Source organism: Rasamsonia byssochlamydoides (assembly GCF_041956645.1).
Source record: "Rasamsonia byssochlamydoides strain NRRL 3658 unplaced genomic scaffold VTN77scaffold_22, whole genome shotgun sequence".
Taxonomy (NCBI): Eukaryota; Fungi; Ascomycota; class Eurotiomycetes; order Eurotiales; family Trichocomaceae; genus Rasamsonia; species Rasamsonia byssochlamydoides.
In genome coordinates, this window is record NW_027192405.1 from 210,997 (window position 1) to 232,570 (window position 21,574).

The 21,574-nt window shown below is 50.5% G+C and overlaps 9 protein-coding genes across 9 annotated transcripts; 6 read left to right on the plus strand and 3 right to left on the minus strand.

Annotated features, from left to right (window-relative positions):
* Positions 1-464: 464 nt before the first annotated feature.
* Positions 465-980, minus strand: VTN77DRAFT_3220 (uncharacterized protein; the record flags this gene model as incomplete). Its single annotated transcript, XM_069419146.1, has 1 exon — positions 465-980. The coding sequence occupies one exon, from the start codon at positions 978-980 to the stop codon at positions 465-467; it is 516 nt and encodes a 171-aa protein (XP_069278750.1).
* A 590-nt stretch (positions 981-1,570) lies between these two features.
* Positions 1,571-2,302, minus strand: VTN77DRAFT_3221 (uncharacterized protein; the record flags this gene model as incomplete). Its single annotated transcript, XM_069419147.1, has 1 exon — positions 1,571-2,302. One exon carries the CDS (start codon positions 2,300-2,302, stop codon positions 1,571-1,573), a length of 732 nt encoding a protein of 243 aa, XP_069278751.1.
* A 357-nt stretch (positions 2,303-2,659) lies between these two features.
* On the plus strand, positions 2,660-3,499 carry VTN77DRAFT_3222 (uncharacterized protein; the record flags this gene model as incomplete). The annotated part of the gene is made up of 1 exon (XM_069419148.1): positions 2,660-3,499. One exon carries the CDS (start codon positions 2,660-2,662, stop codon positions 3,497-3,499), a length of 840 nt encoding a protein of 279 aa, XP_069278752.1.
* Positions 3,500-3,867: 368 nt separating this feature from the next.
* VTN77DRAFT_3223 (uncharacterized protein) lies at positions 3,868-4,356 on the plus strand (the record flags this gene model as incomplete). Its single annotated transcript, XM_069419149.1, has 1 exon — positions 3,868-4,356. The coding sequence occupies one exon, from the start codon at positions 3,868-3,870 to the stop codon at positions 4,354-4,356; it is 489 nt and encodes a 162-aa protein (XP_069278753.1).
* An 847-nt stretch (positions 4,357-5,203) lies between these two features.
* On the plus strand, positions 5,204-5,857 carry VTN77DRAFT_3224 (uncharacterized protein; the record flags this gene model as incomplete). Its single annotated transcript, XM_069419150.1, has 1 exon — positions 5,204-5,857. The coding sequence occupies one exon, from the start codon at positions 5,204-5,206 to the stop codon at positions 5,855-5,857; it is 654 nt and encodes a 217-aa protein (XP_069278754.1).
* Positions 5,858-6,839: 982 nt separating this feature from the next.
* On the minus strand, positions 6,840-9,471 carry VTN77DRAFT_3225 (uncharacterized protein; the record flags this gene model as incomplete). Its single annotated transcript, XM_069419151.1, has 3 exons — positions 6,840-7,026; positions 7,085-9,205; positions 9,446-9,471. 3 exons carry the CDS (start codon positions 9,469-9,471, stop codon positions 6,840-6,842), a joined length of 2,334 nt encoding a protein of 777 aa, XP_069278755.1.
* Positions 9,472-11,381: 1,910 nt separating this feature from the next.
* On the plus strand, positions 11,382-11,769 carry VTN77DRAFT_3226 (uncharacterized protein; the record flags this gene model as incomplete). The annotated part of the gene is made up of 2 exons (XM_069419152.1): positions 11,382-11,490; positions 11,576-11,769. The coding sequence occupies 2 exons, from the start codon at positions 11,382-11,384 to the stop codon at positions 11,767-11,769; spliced, it is 303 nt and encodes a 100-aa protein (XP_069278756.1).
* Positions 11,770-12,645: 876 nt separating this feature from the next.
* Positions 12,646-13,217, plus strand: VTN77DRAFT_3227 (uncharacterized protein; the record flags this gene model as incomplete). The annotated part of the gene is made up of 3 exons (XM_069419153.1): positions 12,646-12,912; positions 13,016-13,137; positions 13,199-13,217. The coding sequence occupies 3 exons, from the start codon at positions 12,646-12,648 to the stop codon at positions 13,215-13,217; spliced, it is 408 nt and encodes a 135-aa protein (XP_069278757.1).
* A 7,340-nt stretch (positions 13,218-20,557) lies between these two features.
* On the plus strand, positions 20,558-21,109 carry VTN77DRAFT_3228 (uncharacterized protein; the record flags this gene model as incomplete). The annotated part of the gene is made up of 1 exon (XM_069419154.1): positions 20,558-21,109. The coding sequence occupies one exon, from the start codon at positions 20,558-20,560 to the stop codon at positions 21,107-21,109; it is 552 nt and encodes a 183-aa protein (XP_069278758.1).
* Between the last annotated feature and the right edge of the window lie 465 nt (positions 21,110-21,574).

Genomic DNA, 21,574 nt, shown 5'->3' on the forward strand with positions numbered 1-21,574 from the left:
TGATCTTTCCCTTCCATCTCAGTCCATATATACACATCAATTATATCAACATTACATATTTATTCAGGTACATTGCGACCCCACAATAACCGTACGCCCAAAATACGTCAGATGAGCCGCATTAATCCCCGATCCATTCTGCGCTTCACAACACTGCAACGACTCCCCAGTGCAGACATACGTGTTCTCGGGACTCGTGGGGTCTAGATTCCAGTACTCCAGCCCATGGTGGACGTAGCCATCAGACAGCGGCGGCGCATTGGGGATGCCGTCGTTTGCGTGCGTGCACCGGTAGAACCGCGTCGTCTCGGGCGAGGAGGTGTTGTAGCGACTGTCGATGAAGGATGCGAATGCGGGGTTGCCAGTGCGTGGCTCGCCCATTGTGTACACGGTGATGTTGGCGAAAAGGGTCGAGAATTGGGCTGCTGCTAGGGCTGCCAGGGAGCCTCCTAGACTGGTTTCTCTCAGCTGTACGTACAGTACGTACACTCGACAGTCCTGTGGGGGAGATACCTATGTCCGGTAAACACGACTCCATGATCCGGATACTGCGCCGCCTGCTCCTGCAGAAGCGACGTCACCTGGTCGACAATCGACACCCACGCAAGGTAATATCCCCCATGGACCTCGCAGCCAACACATTCAGGAAATGTATCAAATGGGGCGAGGGTGTAATTCGTGTCCGTCTCGTAATTCTGCACACTCTCTGTGCCACGGAAGACGGCGAGGATCTCGCGCGCACCATCGTCGCGGAGGATCCAGCCGTGAATGTCTGTGGTAGAGTTGGTGATGTCGCTGACCTTGGACATGCCGTCTGGCAGGACGCAGAGGTCCCCCAGGTAGGTGGACATGCAGATGGTGGCCATTTGGGTCAGGCGGGACAGAAGGGGGGCAGAGATGCCTTGGATAACGCTGCAAAGGGAGGGTGGTAGCATGACTGCTGCTAGCCAGAGGATCTGCGTTACAAAGGTCGTCTTCATGGTGGAATGGGTTATGCTATAGAGCGGTGGAATCTTGGTATAGGTAGACACGAATTCAAGCAACGAAGGGCATTTAATGAACCTACACTTAAGAGATGGCTTGGACGCGCTTGCTTCTGGCTCGTCACGCTGCAGCAGATATTAATTTTATATCTGGACCTTTAAGATTAATACTAAATAATAAGCCTCGGTATACTTCGAAGAAGACCTTCTGTATGCAAATTGCACATGATGCGAACCTCGGTAGTCTCATCTCCCCCACCTTGAGCAGGCATTGACGAATATGAAACATATATATCTAGTATTATATTCTAGTAGAGTAAGAACCTGAAACACTGGCGTACAGGCAAACCTTGATGAAACAATCCCGTCCTGAGACTTTGTCAAGCGGTCATTATTATCGGTTCTTTCGAAGCATTAGATGCTTTTGCTGGCTCTACTCTATGGTAGTTTGGGTAGAGACATGTGAGATTGGTCCAAGTAGGGAGATTTCTCAGACGGCTTTTCCTGTTTGTGATAATGTAATGTATCTTCTTTTAGGGTCCCTCCTGGTATATATCAATTTGCTGTTGCAGCCCTATGACAACATATCAACTCTCCACCTTGTGCAGCGCTTCACCACCACCCCCAAGCTGCGCCGTCTCAAACTCCTTATTGTCAGGGAGCTCGATGTGAAAAGAATTCAGAACAGCGGCCGTTAAGGACACCTCCTCCCGAGTCTGCAGCTCCAACACATGTCCTCCATATGTTCTGTCCTCAGACAGAAAGTGCATGTGCAGCCCACTCACGGAGACACCGTCCATGAACGTCGGCGACCAGAACCCGATGATGCTGCCCCGGACATCGCGATAGCAGTCCACTTTCTGTGCGTCCCCCAGCTCCGATAACGGTTGTCGAGGGTACTTCTGGCCGCGCACGACGCGGACGGTGATGCTATCGAAATAAGCGTTCGACATGAGAAAGAACACGAAGCGATTCGCGGCGCCGGGATACAGCTTCAGCAGGCAGTCAAAGATGGCGCTTTTGCTGCGCAGACCCTCTGGGAATGTGCTGGATTTTTTGTCACTGGAAGGGATATTGCTGAACGGCGTCACCATGGCAAAGGGCAGTTGCTCATGCCTATCCACAATCCGGATCGATCCGGAGGGCTGCAAGTGGTATGCTGTGCCGTCTAGCATGACTACCTCTCCGTTGATCAACGTCATGGTCCCCAGACCGTGACTGCCATGTGACAGAAGTTTAGATAATGGAATGCCGTGCGATGCGACGCCTGCCATCAGGGCAGAAGCGGTGGAATACTGGTAGAGCTGATTGACGGCCATTGAGTGAATCGTTGAAAAATAGATCTATATTTCGTGGATTTGGAAGAAGAAAATAGATACTCGAAGCGATGGTTGATCGATACTAAGCTTTAACTTTGTCCGTAACGATCACTCAGCGTGCTGCTAGGTTACGCATACATGGTTGGCAGGCTGAACCCCACAGTCATGCAACTGATTAGACGACATGCAACATGTAGTAATCAGCCTGCAGATCCATACGAGATCAGCTAATCGAGTGGAATGTATCGATCGAAGATGATGCAGGTATAATTACCAGCCATGCCCATCTTCAACCTCACCTGCCAGTGAATCTTTCCAACTGCCATCATACCATCTTTTTCGTCAGAAGGCGAGACAATGGGAACACACAACCTGGCAAGCGTCATCGTTGACAGCCTGCACAACGCCGGCGTGTCACTCGTCTTTGGCATCCCCGGGGCCAAGGTGGACGGCATCTTCGACGCGCTGAAGGACCACCCCTCCATCCGGCTCATCGTCTGTCGCCACGAGCAGAATGCCGCGTTCATGGCCGCGGCAGTCGGTCGATTGACGGGTCGTCCAGGCGTCTGTCTCGTCACTTCTGGGCCGGGCACCAGCAATCTCGTCACGGGGCTGGCGACGGCCACGTCGGAGGGGGATCCTGTCGTCGCCATTGCGGGCACGGTGTCGCGAGTGCAGATGGCCCGGCACACCCATCAGAGCCTGGACGTGCTGAAGGTGCTCGAAGGCGTCTGCAAGTCGGTTGTGCAGATCGGGGTGGAGGACCAAGTGGGCGAGGTGGTTGCGAATGCCTTCCGGGCCGCCCAGACCTTCCCCCAGGGAGCGACGGCAGTGGGCTTGCCCATCGACCTGATCAGGAGCTCGTCCGTCAGCATTTCCGCCTTCCCAAGCCGCAGCTTCAGGCTTCCCTCGTATGGCTCCGTCGGACTGCCTGCATTGGCGTCTGCTTCGGACCTCCTTGCATCGGCGAAGCGTCCCGTGATCCTCCTGGGCATGAGGTCCGCAGACCGCAGGATCGTGAGGGCAGTCCACCAGCTGATCACCGACCACAATCTGCCTGTCGTTGAGACCTTCCAGGCAGCAGGAGCCATCACCGAAGACCTGGTGCATCGCTTCTACGGCCGTGTTGGTCTGTTCCGCAATCAGCCAGGAGACAAGCTCCTCGCTCGCGCCGATGTGATCCTCGCAGTGGGCTAAGATCCGTACGAATATGACGCTGAGGCGTGGAACGTGCAGCCTCAGAGCAACAGGATCATCCGTATCGACTATACCGATGCCAAGGTATCTGCCCACTATCTGCCGCAGATCGAGCTGGTTGGGGATCCAGCCGACACTCTCAATGGGTTGAGAGCAAATCTGAACCGCCTGACTCGGACGACTGCCTTCTGGGCCGGTGAAGAGGTCGTTTTGTATACGATTCGACAGGAGTTGGAAAGCTGGCAGGTCTCTGCCTGCGAGAAGCAACACGACAGACCGGTGCAGCCGACACATTTCGTCTATCTGCTGCGGAAACTGCTCCCCACGACACCGTCGTGTCCGTCGACGTCGGAACGGTGTACATCTACATGATGCGGTACTTCTACACCTACCGCCCGCACCACCTGCTGTGTTCCAACGGCCAGCAGACGCTGGGCGTGGGCCTCCCCTGGGCGATCGCCGCCAATCTTGTCCAGGAGCCGCCGTGCTCGCGCAAAGTCGTCAGCATTAGCGGCGACGGCGGCTTCATGTTCACGTCGCAGGAGCTGGCGACGGCGGTGCAACAGGGATGCAACATCACGCATTTCATCTGGAACGACTCGGCCTACAACATGGTCGAGTTCCAAGAAGAGGCCAAGTACGGCCGCAGCTCGGGCATCCGGCTGGGGGGAGTCGACTTTGTGAAATTCGCAGATGCGTTTGGCGCGAAGGGGTTCCGGGTTAGCAATGCCGCTGAGCTAGAAAGCGTCATGGAGACAGCTCTAGCAGTAGAAGGGGTGGCCATTGTCGATGTGCAGATTGATTACAGTCGGAGCATCGAGCTGATAAGCCATATCATTCCGAAGGATTTTCGGTGATGACATGACAATGGCTATTCTTTACCTCGAGATCATCTCCTTCTGATCTTATACTACATAAAAAATTAAAAAGTCAGGAGAAGAAGAAAGTACTAGGTGAAGAAAGTAAATCCAAGTTCCCGCTGATCATACCGTATATATGGAGTACACAAAAATTAAAGTCAGGAGAAGAAGAAGTAGTAGATGAAGAAAGCAACAATCCCGTATAAAGAGTATTGAAAGGCAAGAAAAGTTAGGGGAAAAAAAACCAAAAACGGATCAATTAATTTCCTACAACGTAAACGCAAACAAAATAATACAGCCATAATACAACCACATATAATCACACAGGAGATACAAGTACCTAGATCGCATCCATATACGTAGACAAATGTCTATCTCATCTCATCTCACCCAACTATCAAAAATCTTCCATCCATTCAGCCAAAGAAGAGATAGATGCCATGTTGTACAACAGACTACCTAAAGCTTTAGCTATTGAATCTTTTCTGGTTGACACCAAGCACCTCCCTCGACCCCGTCATAAATCCCACCGACGCCTTGACGATCTCCATGACGAGGCGAATCTCTTCCTCCGTCCGCGGCGCATACACGAGGATATACTCCTTGGGAAGGGTCCAGCCGAGGACGAGCTTGGTTGCTGCTCTGACGCCGTCCAGGGGGTGTCGTTGACCCCAGCCGGATTGGATGACTTTTTTGCCTGGAAGAAATCATAAGGAAATTCAATTGAGTAACTAAGTTGGATGGTGATGATTTCTACTTACAATCCTGCGGCGCCAACACCACATGCACCGAATGATCGCCCGTCGCGTGGACGTGAGATACCTCCCGAAGCATCTCCTGCGCAATGGGTGACGCAGGGACACCATCCGCCAGGAAGACACTCTCTGTATGGCCTTCGTGGACGGACGGCTTGAGTTGGATCAGGGAAGGGTTGTTGGCGACGAGTTTGGAGAAGGATTGGAGGAGTTTCTATTGCGTCGCATCAATCAGATCCATTACAAGCAAAGCAAAGTGTACTGAATATCACCCAAACAAAGCAAGAGAAGCCGCTGCTACAACAGTACTGAATTCCACCTACCTGATGAATCTCCCCCGTCGCCAACTGATCCAGCTGCCGCTGCGGAAGCGGATGAGAACCCAGACGAGGCCGTGGCCCTCCTCGCTGACGCCGCTGCGGCCAATCGTCCGGCAACCAGCTACGCTTATCCGGGTTTCTATCGTACAGATCCGTACTGAGGACGTTCGTGCCCAACGGACGCAGGACGACACCGGAGAGGAACCATCCCCACAGGTTGTAGGGCAGGCCGCCGGGGCCGTAGCTCAGGTAGGTCCGGTAGTCGAGCACTGCGGCGTGGATGAAGGCCAGAAGGCTGCCGCCGATAATTCCGCTGGCGAGTACGGATGTCACGAAGAGGTTTTTCCCATTGGCGAGACGATACTTCTCCAGGAGGGACGAGGTCCATTTCTGCCAGTCGCGGGGGGAAGGGACCTTGCGTGATAAAGAAGAAGATGAAGACATGGTCAGTTGATCAGTCAATTAATTGGTATCCAGAGAGGAAAGAAGGGCCAATTCGATAGATAGGTATATGTACATACCTAGCTTTGAGGGAACCTAGGCGAGGGAGATGAGGTATTCCTTCATTAACACTTACGTATGTCGAATCTAAGCACAGCGGCACAAGAACCGATCAATCAAAGTAGCAGGACTGGGCTCATCGTTATCATATAAGAAAAAGAAATTAAGATCAGATAGAATTCCGATCTTTCGCATATCCAACGCATGATTGCGCTCGTCGAGCCCAAAGTGGTGGTTTGCGGAGGTAGATAATAGTTGATTACTTCGTGGTGTAAGTCCAATGTCGTCATTCCTAACGGCCGCGACCAATAAAAAATGGCATCCCTGCATACCAGACACGAGCGCTATATCAAATAGACTTACATCACCAATACTACTCTGATCATCACTACTGTTGATCAATGCATACAGCGGAGAAATATCATGCAGATTGTAATCGTGGCATGCATGTCCACACTATCGTATGACGTATGTACATATTATCCATATAATCACATAAATAACCGTTCTAATCCTCCATGTTGTGCAGAACAATCCCTACCCACATTCGGGCGGAAATGCATACAATACACATACACAGTCCAATCTCCCATTGATACATCCCACGAAGGAAGATTCGCAACAAACAAAAGGAAACCTCGAATGCGGTGATTGCCGTAGGAATGTAGTCACACAAATGAAATTCGAGGCCACTGTTGGCCAAAAATCAACAAACAGGGCCGTCGGGGGTATCCTGTACGTGAAAAGTCAAACGGACTAAACGAACAGAGGGAACCCACGCCAATGTCGCATGGTTGTAACATAAAAGAATGGGTCTGGAACTGCCGACACGTGTCTGGCAATCGAGAAATAGCGACTGAAAGTCTCGTGATATGTGCTGGGATGACAGGAGAATCATTCTTCCTCATCGATATCGGAAGGACTTGCGGGCTAGAGGTGATGACGGGGCATGCCCGACTCCCGCTAACGGATCCCGAAGTCGACCGCCTCGCATTGGAGTCTGCGAACAGTACACACAGATGTACACCGGTGGCAAGTTGGAACGCTCCAGCCCTACGCATTTGGTGTGTAGCCAGTGGTTGCAAGATTCACTGCGGCGCGTTAGCATGGAAGTAGCAGGAAAATAAAGCAGAAAGTAAAACCACGAACCATTGAATCATCAGGTGGCCACCATTATCCATCGACTTGCAAATACACCTTGTGCCGTTGCTGGGATTACTGCGTCGATCGGTACTGGGCGTCGCCACATCGGGATCCGTAAGCGTGGTCGGCGAAGTAGTTGGATCACTCGATTTGATGTCGAATCGATTCAAAGGCGGGGACGACCGCAGATGGGTGAGGGATTGTGAGACAGGGACTCGTCCAGCGCCGTATCCGCCCACAAGCCTGGAGTTCCGCGCCCTCCCTTTCAGGAGTTGCCTCAGGGCATGCTGTGCATCACCCGAGTCTTCTTCATCCGGATCGGGAATGGTGCTATCGGTCGTTGATGAGCTTGTTGTGCCACGCGTAAAATCGGGGTTGGCAGGCACGGAAAACCGTTGAGGTGTGTTGGCCCAGTCGTGCTGCAGGATCATTGACTGGGGCCGTTTCGGGACTCCTCGAGTCGACTCTGCCCAAGGAGAATGGCGTCCGGACGTTGAGGATGCAATGGTGGATGCGTAGGAGCTCTTGGAATTGGGCCTGGAGACAGAGCCAGCACGGCTCACACTCGGTTTTGTCAGGGGCGGTCCAGGAAGGGCAAACGACGTGCTTTGACTACGGGCGATCGGATAGTCGGGAAATTCGGCGGATTCGCTCTCGCTTTCAGTGGCAGAGCCCTCCATGTCCATTTCTGATATCGGATCCGTCAGACCGGTCGAAGATCCGGACACGACCTGTATCTCCGTCTTGGCCCTTCCATCTTTGTCGATTTTCAGGACCAGGGACTGCGAGCGACTAGGGAGACAGGTGGAATTCGCTCGAGAAAGCGGTTGACGTGTCGTTTTGACCGGTGACGAACGCCCCCTGGATGGTGGCTTCTTGACCCCGCTGGTGGAGGCGAGCATGCCCTGCTGGCTATGCTGACGAGCATAAGAGGAGTGCGAGGTCACTGCCGTATGAGTTAAGCTTCTGGTCAGGCCCAACAGTCTCGTTCCGCGAGCGCGAGGAGTATAATCGTCATCGTCATCGTCGTCATCAGAGAAGGACCCGGACAACGGTCTGTTTTTGTTTCGAGCACGTAGTAGCTCTTCTCGTTTGGATTCTTCGGTTTGATGGTGGTATGGTTGACGAGTCACTCGCGGAGGAACCGGTTTTCGTGCAGCTTCAGGCTTTGGCTGAGGGGGCCCGAATCGCCGAGCCGGAGAGCTCAAAAAGAGGCCCGGATCCTCCGCCTTCGTGATGGGAACCCGGGGAGAGGTGGAAAAAGGAGCAGGGAAGAGTGCAGCATCCGCGGGGGCCGTCGATCCAATGCCGAAGCTAGCATCGCTGCTAAACTCGGGCAAATCCATCGAACCCTGCAGCGCCGGCAGAGGTGGTACTCCGAGACTCTGAGAGGCAGTAGAGGCAGCCGTGAACGGGCCTGGCGTTTCCGAACCAAACAGGTCGTTCGAGGAATTCGGGAGGCCTATCCCACCTGCCTGCTGGTCCGCATCTTGCTCCCAGAAGAGCTTGTGCTGAGGGAAAAACGGCGAAGCCGAGGGGTCCGCAGATGAGAGCTGGAACAGATCCGGAGAACTTTGGAAATTGGAGAACAACCCAGGAGACGCCCCTATCAGACGACTGGGGGTCTCCAAGTGGCTACGATCGGTGGCCGTTGATAATTTCCTTGCACTCCCTGCATTCGACTGGCCGTCTCCTCCATCGTTGTAATCTGCAACCCTCCTCCGTGATGTGCTTGTTGGTGGAGGAGTCTGCATGGAAGCGGCTGAGCACTTTGCGGAGTTTACCGTGCCCGGTCCATCGTCCCCGAAGCTGGTATTCTGCTTGGATGGGCGCCGTCGTTTGACGGTGTCTGTGTCCTCTGTCGTCGCCTTTGCATTGGCATGGGGTGATTGTTGTTGACCGTAGGGGCTATCTGTATGAAGGGAATTGGAAGGGGTGCCGAAGAGGAATCTCTGAGGGGTCTTGAGAAACTCAGGACTCGACGCATATGGGTCGGAAGTATCCCACGTTACTCGAGGATCGTAGAAGCTGGACTCGATCTTGGGAGTCTGGAAGGCAGAATCACCAAAGGCTGTCGAGGTTGGGGTTCTCGTCGGAGTTTGGGGTTCGCCATTGGGATAGCTGAAGCTGAACATAGTAACCGGGTCCATCAGCATCATGCTTAGTTATTCTGTGCAGTATGAATTCATGGGCAATGTGAAGACAAGAAACAAAATCTAATGGAAAAGTCAAGGGGGAAAAAAGGTACACTATCTTCCAACCCCCGTGGTCACAGATGGGTGGAGAAGTTACATCACAGCCAGCTATGCTCGAGGAGCATAGCACAGACAGAGAGAGAGCTCTCTGCCAGTGTCTACCCACACATACCTATGGACCGGACGATCCCAACTCATGTCCACGGAGATATCCCAGCAACCATAGAACTTTATCCGCCAAGCAACGGGGTAGATGGTTGTCGAATGGTCGAGAAATGACGGGGAGGGTCAGGAATGTCGGACGGAGGGCGTTAAGTATCTCGTGCGGGCAAGGATGGTGACGGTCGACCTCGCACGGGACATGGAAGGCCAAGCAGGCAGCAGGGCCGGTTGAGAATCCACAAAACTAGCTCGAGTTTCCAGACGAAGCCTCTTAGGGCATGGTCCTTTCTCAGACAATGACCGAGTCGAGCTGCCGTGGAAGGAGAAAGAGAACAATCGTAGGATCGGGATGGCCCCTTGAGAGCAGGAGGGGGGTGGTTGTTAGGTTGGTTGAGCAAAGGGGAACAAAGAATGCTGGTGTTGCCCGCCTCCCTGCCGAGACACTTTACAGGGCTAAGGACATGGTGGTCGTATTGTGCTGGGTTGAGTGAAAGAAAAGTAAAAATTGTCAAGGAAATAGAAAGAAAAGAGAGAAGGAAAAAAAATAAGAATATAGATCTGAGGCAGCCCCGTTGGCGGTGTTTTCGTTTTTCTCTCTTGGGATTCCTGTGACGCTATTATTGAATGGGTTTTTTTTTTGTTCTTTTTTGCTGCGAGCTCCACTACGACCAACGCAGTTCCTTGGGAAGTTCCTAAAGAGCACCCAGGTACGCAAGTAACTACTCCGTCCGGTAGGACCTTTTTCTGTCTCGACCCAGCCAGGACTCCAGGAGGCCACTTGGGTCCCACGGCGCAGGGTAGTTGCTGGCCTGTCTGGCCAGTGTCTGGGACTGCTGGGATTCAGCATCCCACTTTCAGCCTGAGAGAGTTAGCTGGCAGGGCGGGGATTATTTCCCCCCGGCCTGCTGTGCTGCACGATTGGCAGAAACGACAAATACTGCGGGCGGGCTGCAGTTGAGACCAATAGTAGGCAATAATTGTGAGATAATCCTGTCGGGAATCGGGATGGTCTGTCCGCATCGATCGAGCCTGCAGCAAGCCACGCTGGAGCTGAAAGTTGTCATTTCACTATATAACTGCTTATTGGTATAAAATAAAAACAATCCTAGCAAGAAGAGTTGCAATTGCACGAAAAACCCAAAGATCCTTGTCGCCACTTTCCCGATTACTTTGGCGTTCTGTGTTCTCTTGCTCCGACGGAAGTAAAGAAAGGCACGGAGTAGATCCGGAGAAGGCAGGTACGGTCTACCTCATGATGATCTGTTACCTTGTGCCAAAGCCTGGCCATCTTCAGACAGGTATATAGACATGGATATAGATCTGTTTAAGCTCGATGTCTTGTGATAGTTCCAGCTTCTCGATCTTCATAAATCACTTTCTTTCTGGTTCGTTCCATCTTCGTGAATCGTCTCTTTTGCACATCTACTCCGTTCTTCTAGGCCCGGCGCTGGGGCAGTTGGGCTGAGCGTAGCTCTGACTACCCCGTGATTGGCGCCCACTGCCCAGAACCGAGGCTTACTCGACGCCTCCAGGGCTCCATATGAATCCAGCTGGCAGCCTGTCTAGGCCTGCTGCTAGGGAGACTCCACGATATGCAGCTACTGCACTCTCCCGGGTTCCTGACTGAACTGTTACAGACAGGCACTTACCAGGCACAAGTACCATGCCTGCAGGACATGCGGCTTCATGCCTGGATATCCAAAGCTAAGACTCTCCAATTGCTCGCCATTGCCTATGTCTACTACGTGTCCAGAGCGATACCCATATCCACGGTCGTATTTTCTAAAATGCCGATCTTACACCGGTTGGAGCCATCGCGGTGGGGATTGCTCTACTCAGATCCATTTCCGGGTAGCCTATCCCGTTGCGGGTTTGGTTTGCTGGACGCGGCTCGACAAACGATGTCATAGCACTGTCCGGTAGGGATCCGGACTCCGCCGGGCGCAATGGCCTTTAAAAGGTCAGGAGCTTCCTTGAAAGGCAGTAAGATTAATCAAATGGGGAGGAATAGAGGTCAGGTCATACTCCGTACGGAGAACTCCGTACTCCATAGCGGTGAGCAGCCCTGGTGATCCTGTCCAAGTTGATTACTGGAGTGGACTGTTTTCCCTTTTTTATGCTTCACGCTGACAGCAGGCAGGGGGATTTGCATTGTCCTTGGCAGCCCTTCAAACCTGCATACTCCGTACGATTGCTGTGCCAATTTTGGCCCAGGTTGAGCTGCTTGTAGTCCAACATGGCTCCGAATGGCGTCGCCGAGCCTTACCTGCGGCAAGGGGCCCGGAGCGGCGGGTTGTCGTCGTCGATACCTCACGGTGCTCTTTGACGTCATGAGTCGTGAGCAATAGGGGCCAAATAAAGGCTGTCCGGAGTCAGGCTAGTAGGTATTCTAATTATTATCACTTCACAAGTGACTAAGACCGGATGCTACTCCGTACGGAGTACAAGCTGAAAGCTGAAAGCCACAAGCGATGTCCAGTTGGTTGGAACTTGGAACTCCTTGCTCCGATTAGGTTCAATGCGCCCCACACCCCGCACTTGGGCACTCGCCATGTTGGATGCGATAAGACGATTATGAGACTGCCTTGGAGAATCAAAAATGACCTACATGAGTCTTTCATCGGCCTATTCGTGTCAGGGGTCCTTGATCGTTCTGAGGGAGGTAAATGGCGCCATATGATGACTGTGATCATATCGAGGACTCGGCTTTCCTAATCGAGACACGATCCCGGGAAAATAGCTGAGCTCGCAGTCATGCTCAGTGCATGCCTTAAACATCTCTATTTGCTCGACTGGCTTGGAGAAAAAACATCTGGGATTATCAACAGATCCTACTCCAGGGACCTTCGCCGTGCTTCCTAGCTTTGTACTCCGTACTCCGTATTCTATTTGCCAATTGGCGATCTGCCAACTGCGCCACAGAGACACGGAACTCAGCCACACCGATGCGACGCCCACGTGCCAGGGCTGTCACGCGTCGTTGAGTCGCGTTGTATTTCGTGCATTGCAGGCGTGGACACTACTCTTCGTCTGTCGTTTGGTCATGACAGCCTTGCTGCATGCAATGTCCATTGGTTTTTGTTCCTTCCTGTCGGTACACATTACCTGATGATGTCATCAATAGAACCAGTTATTCTGCGTGGGCAATTGACACTACACTCAAATAGATCGGCCACTTCCTCGTGACTTCCGTCTCTTTCCTTCCACAGTATGGCTGTCAGAAAGAAATCTGCTCTTAAAGGGGCTCAGACCAAGAGGAAGAGTACGAAAAGAAAAGTCACAAAATCTAAATCAACTTCCAGAACCAAAGCTGGCAGACGGGCCGCGGTAAAGACACAAAGCAAGCGTGTCAAAAATTCGAACCACAACGCTCCTGGAAGCAGAAGCGCGCTGGCTGCATTGGAAAACCTTAACCTGTCCGAGCTGCAACGTTATTTTCGCCCCAGCCTCCCGGCTTCGGATGATCCGTGGGAAGAGGTATGTTTGCCAATTGGACGTATTCCCAGTGCTGTTTGATAAGTCTGGTATTTTTCAAATTACCCGGGATCAGCTCTGTCACTGAACCTCTGGGTTGTTCTAGCCATGCCTTGAAACAGACCCTATGCCAGAGGGTTACGTATTCGTTCCTAAAGGGGATTATACATCACCAGAAACTGCAAAAGCCACACCAAGGATACTGCGGAGACTGTATACATTGTTTACGTGAGTTACTGAAGTAATCGATGGCCATCCATGCTGTCAGCTGACATCAGAATACCATCAGAATAATGACAAACGACTAGTGGGTATCAGGGTCCCCGAGGGGGCGTACGAGTATGTGATGGGGATGGCAAAGAGGACAGCTGAAGCTCGTGCGGAAGCTGTTCGAGTCCGGGATGAGAGAGATCTGAAGCGTGCACGGAAAATACTGCAGACCAAATTTCCCGCAATGCCATCTGAGTCCCTAGAAGCCGTGCTCCAGCATGCTTTTTTGAAGGGATCAGGGCGGGTTGGGCGGTCCACGACGCAGACAGACGAGAACAAGGCAATACTGGCTGTAGAGGCGCATATCCGGCATACGCATACACCGTACGAAAATCTGCTTGCTGCGGGACTCGACAGGGAAGAAGCCAGAGAGGTCGTATGGGATACGGTCCAGAGAATCAGAGACCAGTGGTCCGGCAACGACAGGAGTGATTCTATGCAAGCTAATACTGCTTCGACAGTCAAAACGGCGAAGAAGACAGGGATGAAGAAATGAAGGCGACAGGTCAGATATCGACTGCGCATGATCAGCTCAGGAGGTGGTTTCTTGACGGTATCAGGGATCGCCATCATAAAAAAGGCTAAATCCACGCATTTCCAGTGGATGTGCTCGAGGGAGTCTTCCGCAAGTCTGAGAGGATATGCTATCTGATTCGCCAAGATCAACCAAGGACCATCCCTGCGTCTGAGAAAGCAGCATGTTATCACATGAAAAAAAAAAACCTCTTCTCATCCACCGGTTTCCAATTCTACGAGGAACTTCTATGTTACTGCGTTCCCTGTCTGAGCTGTCAGATCCATCTCCCACAACTCACAGCCATAGTTGACATCGCTCTTCAGACGTTCATGGGGTCTTATCTTCAAGGGCGATTCCACCCATCGATGACACCATAGAAATGTTCCAGCCTGCTATCTGATCTGTAGACCGTTGAGAATTTAAGATACATACTGGACGGAAGATTGCTGTTAGATATCTCAATCGACAAACACTGGAAGCTCGGGCGACTCGCGAGAAAGCAGAAACGTACAGTTGCTTGTTCTCTCCATCATATACTAAATCCCATGCAGTTCCGCCGATCTTCCATCCTTCCCGCCGCATATATCTGCCGATTTCCGATTTTTAGGAGACAAGTCCAAATCGCTGACTCGAGATCTGTGGGACGTTAACTTACTCGGCCATTCTAGCAAGCTGCTGTTTGATCATCGCTATTTCTTCTTTATCCAGGTCGTGGATCATGTCCGGCAGAATGTTTCCAGCCATTCGTGACGTGACCAGAACCTGAAGATATCCACCTGGAAACGGCCATGCCCAGTCTTGAGTGAATTCATCATGGGTAATATAGACCGGCGTCTGGCCCGATCCCGAACAGCACCTGAGGGCATGGCATTCGGTTTCAAAGTGACGTCTTGCCTCCTCTCGTGGAAAATCCTTGGCAAAATCATCGTCTCTAGGAAAATCCAGCCTTGTTGCCCGGAGAAATTTCTTAGCATGAGCATCAGAGGGCAGAAATGGGAATGAATAATAAACTATAATCGGTCAAGGAGGTTGGACTGGATTGGGCTTGTCAGGTCCGTCGCATATTCAACTCGAAATTTCACGTGCACAAGTCTCCCGCCGACAACGGACTCCCCTTGGAAGCTTGCCTTACGTTGCAGGAGTCTGGGGCTTTGTGTCTCGCATAGGATCTTGGTGAGCCGGAATCTGAACGTCTTGACGTGGATGACGGTGTTCTCCAGCTTCTTCAGAAATGTTCCGCCTTCGAAGTTTCCATTCAAATCCATTTTGGAGGCTATCCCTTTTTTTTAGAGATGGAAAGGGTGAAATAGGATAGACTGGAGTATAGAATAAAATACTGATGGTTGCGAGAAAGAAGGACTTCTGTCGTGATGTAGTATTTCATGATTTATGACCTACGTATATGTCAATCTCTTTGTCCATGATCGCTCTATTTGTCATATATTTAACTTCAGTATCCTGATGGACCGATTTTTCCATACTACCCATGGACCTGGGTTGGTGCCTACCTACATAGGTAGATAGGCAGTCTCTAAAGCAGCTTTAGGTAACGACTACATCTTTCCAAGGTTGCAGTACAGCAAATCAGTCACCAATCCAGTTGCCAGCCAGGTAGTCACTGTCTCAATATTCCACGTGATTCACCTGTGGCAGGATGGTCCCCTTGTGACTGACTTCCTTGCAATGCCCTAACTGACAGAATTCACTTCCCTTTGTCTGCAGTGAATGACAACGGGAAATATCGATTATAAAAAGGACAGAGAGATTCCAGAACCCTGCTGGTCCTTTCTTCTTCCTCCATCTCTCAAGACTCTCTCTCTCTGGCTGCAAAGCAGTATTTATATTTCTCGTATATTTCCTCTCGATATTTCTTTCCCTTATTACCATCTTATATCGTTATATCGCTATACGTTATACATTATATGGATATCTCGACGATACCGCTACAGCATTCCCGCAATGGGCAATGGTTCTCATCTCCCCGATATGTGCCTGGCTTGCAACAGCTTAGCGTCCACAGCCTAGTCACGACACTGTCATGATTTACGAAAGGAACAAGAGGCAGCTTGTGGAACACCTTGATGCTAAGCTTGGGTCTTCCTGGAGGGTCCTCTCCCTACATCTTGTACAGTACATACATCCTGTGTGACAGTCCACAGCAAGCAGGATCGTACAATACAAAATCAAACCAGAAAGACAAAGTCTTGTCAGATCAGAAGTAAGTCTATTTATGCACAATGCACTTCCTTCTACTGCAGTCCAAGCCTTACAGAATAGAATGGTCTCATGTGTTTTCTTTTCTAATGTTGGATATTCGCCTTTGTTTCCCTATGAGGATTTTCAAAAAAAAAAATATATTCCTGGCTGATAATCATCTTCTGCTTGTGGGAGGATCATCGTTGACTGGTGAGACCAGTGGTCGTAGATATATGAAATTGGATTTCTAAATTCCATAACGAACGACTCTTCCTTAACCTCAGATGGGAGGACACAACGGATCACATAAAAAACATTCGACCCTCATTTCATTTGGTGGGTCTTGCTTACGATCATCACATCAGCATGGATGGTACCCTCCAGCGAGCTCTTGTTGTGGGAGAATATAAGACGCCATGGACGAGGGAGCCCTTGTGTCTGTCACGGGAATTGATTGGATTAGGGACTCCCCAGATGGATATCGACAACGTCTGTTGGAGCAACACAATCGAGCAGAAATTATCTGTGTTTGACCCAATAAAGCTGCTACTCATCCATGGACTTCGCCATACCTGTTCATCTCAAACTCGCTACAGCAGATCGCACGGAGACGGCCCGGATCATCAGCTAAAGTAGGCACTGCGACACCTTTCGAAGTTCGCACCGAGCAGAAGCTGCTGAGAACGCCAACAATCTCCGAGAGCATATCAAGGAGAGATCCGATTCCGACAAGAGGGCTGCTCAAATACATGGAGCATGGTCGCAGCCCTTATCGGGAGGAGTGTCTTGATTTATCACAAGGGTGCTGAACCGTTCAGCCCAGAAGACCGAGAGAGAATCCAGACGTCATGGATTCCATGTCGCAATCTGGATGAGTTCTCGGAACTTGCACGACTGCCTTCCAACGCCACGACTCACCAGAGTCATCGAATTCCTATTGGAATTAATTCTCTGCTAGAGCAGAGGTGGTCCCCTTCCTGCAAGGACATGCATTCGCCATGATGAAATAAGCCGGGCATGTCCCTCCCCGAAACACCGAACAATTCAGTCCTGTTGGCGGGCTACCTAGTTCAGATTCACCAAGAAGCTGGTGTCATGGCACCTCTTTTTAGCCGAATCTGCAACAATTCCTAGCTATTCGCCATCTCCATCTTATTCTTGTCGGGGGCAATTATCGTTCTGTACCTTCACCAGGAACTACAACTACCCAGCAACATGGCATCGAAGGCACCGAAGGCATTGCTCTTCGACGACAGAATGATGGTTTTCAGCAGCAGATTGCAGCCCTGCAACAGGAGGATACTGATCAAAATAATGCTCACAACTCTCTTCGCCATCCGAGCCTGAAGGATATCAAGTCGTCCAGGAACCTCGACTGTCTCTACTTTTATTCTCCTCTTCCAAGTCTCAAGTCCAAGCTTACACTTATCCAACTTCATCTTGTCCTGTCCTAGAGGAATGTCGTTATATCCTGTTACATGCTGTTCAGGCTATTGACAAAGCAGTAAAACGAGCGCTCACAGTCACCAAAGTTGGTGCGATCTACCTTCGCTGGAAGAATAATGATTTGAACCTGGGCCCCGGGACTCGACCGGTGGGGTTAGTGCATTCAGCAGCGAAGAGACATTATCTTCTCCTGCCTTCCCGACCTCCGGTGCATGGCCCAACACCAGACAGGACCAAAATCAAGGAGACCTATCAACTTCATTTGTCGATGTTGTCAGAATGGCATGGTTTCGAAAACGATGTACGAGCATCACTGATCGGTTCGACTATCAAAAGAGCACGAGATACTCTGGAGTGCGTGAAATTCGGACTATCTTTCCACACTACACCAACAGCGTCTCCAGAAGAGCGTATCTGTTGCATTTGGATATGGTGCGAGACTGAGTGTTATTCGAATCAGTTGTCAGCATACAAAACAGCTGTGGAATTTGGGACAGATGCGAACTTCACTCAACCGCCACTACCTCCTGAACAGGATATATGGATATCACCAAGGCCAGAGAACTCACGCAGTTGCATTACGCTGCGGTCAAGCTGAGCAGCTCGGCATACAGCAACCACTTCCATCGACTGCCCCACGGGCAGAGATCACGCCAGAGCTTATTTTATGAATAAAAGCACTCGGATCAACCTGTTTCTATCCACCCATACAAAAAGTACCCTGTTAATCAGAGAGACTCCTTAATGACCCGCTAATCCGTCGATACTCCTCTCGTCGCATCTCCGGCGGCACATGTTGTGTATATATCTTGTTCGGTTTGTATACGGTCAGTTACAAACTTAAAAGAAAGAAAGGAAATGTATTACTGACAGCTACTCAGATATTCAACCGCACCGATGATGTCAAGGGCACTCTGCCGTTCTTCCTCCTCAGTCCGGAAAATGAACGCATGTGGGAGTCTGGAAACCACCGACTGTTTTAATCCGCTTACCTGTGGTAACCCTACTGAGCCCACAGTCGCCGATCTTCTTTTTACTATGACGAACGAAGCCAGATGGCCCATATTCCTCACCCCAAACCAACTGCGTTCAGAAACTCATCGAGAGCATCCACTACAACTCTGAAATCTTGCAAATCTTGATCATGCAATGAACATCCAACAACGATCCATGATTGTGTGGAGCAGCCCCCCTCCCTTAAGATACCGAGCAGGAAAGAAGACAAATAAAGCTCGACGAGAAGACTACAAGCTCACTAAAGTCCACGACAGGTGGATCAGAAAGGAGATGACCAGGATGCTATTGGCAGGGTTTCTTGTACGGAATGAGTGGGACAGCCTTTCATGAGAGTTGGAACCACTCTTCCTCCGACGAAAGACAGACTATATGCTGGGAATGTCCCCTATAATAACATTACAAACAGGGCACGCTGTAGCCCACGTCCTGTAATTCAGCCTATATACAGACATGTGCGCGTTTTCGATCAGATACCTAGCCAATATTTGAACGCCATAACCGAGGCCAGACTACCTAACTAACTACCTGCGTCTGGAGCTTCCTGGGTACCTAGGTAGGTTTCCATTGTTCCTCTTTTTTACGTGCAAGGATGTGGCTGTATTCATAGTATAAAATCTGTATGGTGTCCGGTAAGAAGTACCTCTCTTTCTTTTTCTTTTTTTTTCCCCTTCGTTTCGGCCTCAAACTCGGCCAGGAAATCTTCACAGGAGAGAAAAAGGCAAAATATCTCATTCTATCAGTCTTTGCAAGCAAATCCTTCTGTCGCTATGGTAAAACAGGTGAACAGTGCGTCAGATCCTTCCTATCTTCATCTCTAGTCGCAGTGTCTCTTTATCACTCATCTTACCTATTATAGACGCTCTAACCTATCCCGAGAACCAACAATACCTATGGCCGGTGGAATATGGGTATGACTACTTGTGGGATATGAAGGATCGTTTGTTTTCCGGAGATTTTCTCCGCAGAGGCTGTAATATTAACGTTGCAGATGAGACCAGCGAGAAGAACAGAGAACATCTCCCCCAAACCGGTAAAACTTGTAGAAGAAGCGACGAGCACAGCATCCCTCTCTTCCCCGAAGCAGCCGGCCTTCCGTCGAGGACAGGAATGAAGTGACTTCGCAGAACAAGCACTCTAGAGCAGCCATGGACGAGACGGTCAATCTCCTGCGGTATTTTGCTGCTGACGAGTCGAACGAACACAGCAGAGTAACGGCGGAGATTTCGACGAAGTTGCTATCCCTTGTCAAGCAGGGACCGGTCCGGTTTCCCGTCCACATGTTTCCCGAAGCCAATGGAGAGAGAATCAGGCTAATAGCGGCGACGATGGTCTTTATCAATATCTGTGATGATACCGAGCCCCGCCAGTGGATGTTCTTTTTATCCATTGCTCCAGTTTGGGAACTGCTAATAATGCTGCCCCGCAACAACAGATCGGTGGGAGATGCTTGCAGTCATCAAATTCATGATAGCATCACCATCTCAGTCCCAGAACGTAACAGATCCTCTCCATTACGTAAGATAGAATACCTACCTAGCAGCCGATCTGATGAAATGACAGCGTGCACGATTCTTATACCATACGTCTCTCATCCCGGGAAAGTGTGTAAGCAAACTGAGGAATCGATGGAATAAGGCTGCTCAGATACTGCCTGAAGGACTTTCACCCTTGAAGATACATACATGTATGGCACTGTTGACATAGATAGATTATGTAGCTGATTGTATTCGACTGTTATTCTTGATTTTATTTCGTCAAGACAAGAGCAAACGATGGCATCATGAAACAGGATGATTGGTCAACCGACGGTCTTCATCCAGGGCTCAGGGCTTAGGGCCCAGGATTAGGGCTGATATGATATCAGACTGTTGTCGTGTCGTTCATTTCATTCCACGTCATTTCTTTGACCTGACCTATGCCTATGCCTACTACACACGCAGGAGGACCTTTGTTATCTATTTATTTGTTTATTTATTCATGAACCTGATCACCTTTTACACACTCCTCTATCTGCAACCATCTCGTTCATTCCATTCCATTCCACCTTCATCATTGGAAAACATAGAAGATGATTGATCTGTCTCTCTTACCTTGAGATTACACTACACTACCTACCCTACACTAGGCACACTCTTTCTTGCCATACCATACCTAAAGCTGTCGAAAAAAAAAAGAAAGAAAGAAACACCTCCCGTCGACACGATGACGACCATCGAGCCGGAGAATGAACTGGACCTAAACCACGAACCAGCCATCCTCCACAACAACAACATCAACATCAACGACTACGATGAGGACAACGACGACGACATCATCGACGAGACTGAGACCCCCTTCCCAACCCTCGCCCACCTCCCCAGCGCACACAACATCGACGTCGACTTCTACGACACGGCAGACGGGACATTCTACCGCCCCACGCGCCACTGGTGTTTTCTCGCAGAGATCGTCGACATCCAGTTCTTCGTGCGGCTGATGCTCATCGTTCGGGACAGGGCTGGGTACAGGGTGCCGATTCACTTTTACACGGATGAGCGTGGGTCGGACTTTTTGACAAGGTGTTGCGCGTCAAATCAGCAGCTGCAGCCGCAGCCGGGGTATACGGTTGCTATTCTGTATGCGCATCGGTATCGGTTTTGGGATTTCTCGGTTGGGATAAGGCAGGAGCAGGTGGATTCTATCAAAGTAAGACTGTCATCATCATCGTCATCATCTCATACCATGCTTTACTTTTCTGTTTGTTGTTATGGTTGAGTCAATGCTAAGCAGCTGGTTGAAACCAGATCATTCCCACGTCGCTCGACAACCTCCTCCGACTGAGAGACCAGGTCCGTTCCTCCTCGAGAAAAGTGCGCGGTCAAAGGGCATGTCACGGATGCGGTCAACGGAAAGAGTCGTTGCTGAAATGCGGCAAGTGTGGATTCTTCTGGTATTGCAACAAGGTAAGAAACAACCTGAAACCTGGATACATTTCTTTTTGAGACTCTCTAAGCGTTTGTTTCTGCTCAGGAATGTCAACGCGTTGGATGGAAAGACAAAGGCCACAAGCATGGCTGTAAGATCCTGAGAGACAGTGACGTGAAAGCCATGTTGACGCTTCGGTGGGATGACTTTCGGGGTTACCTGACTTTTCCTCTACAACCGGCGGCGTAGAGAAGAAGAAGACCGGTCGAGATTGCTAAATTATTAGGTGGATTGTTGTTACAGGATGTAGTAGTG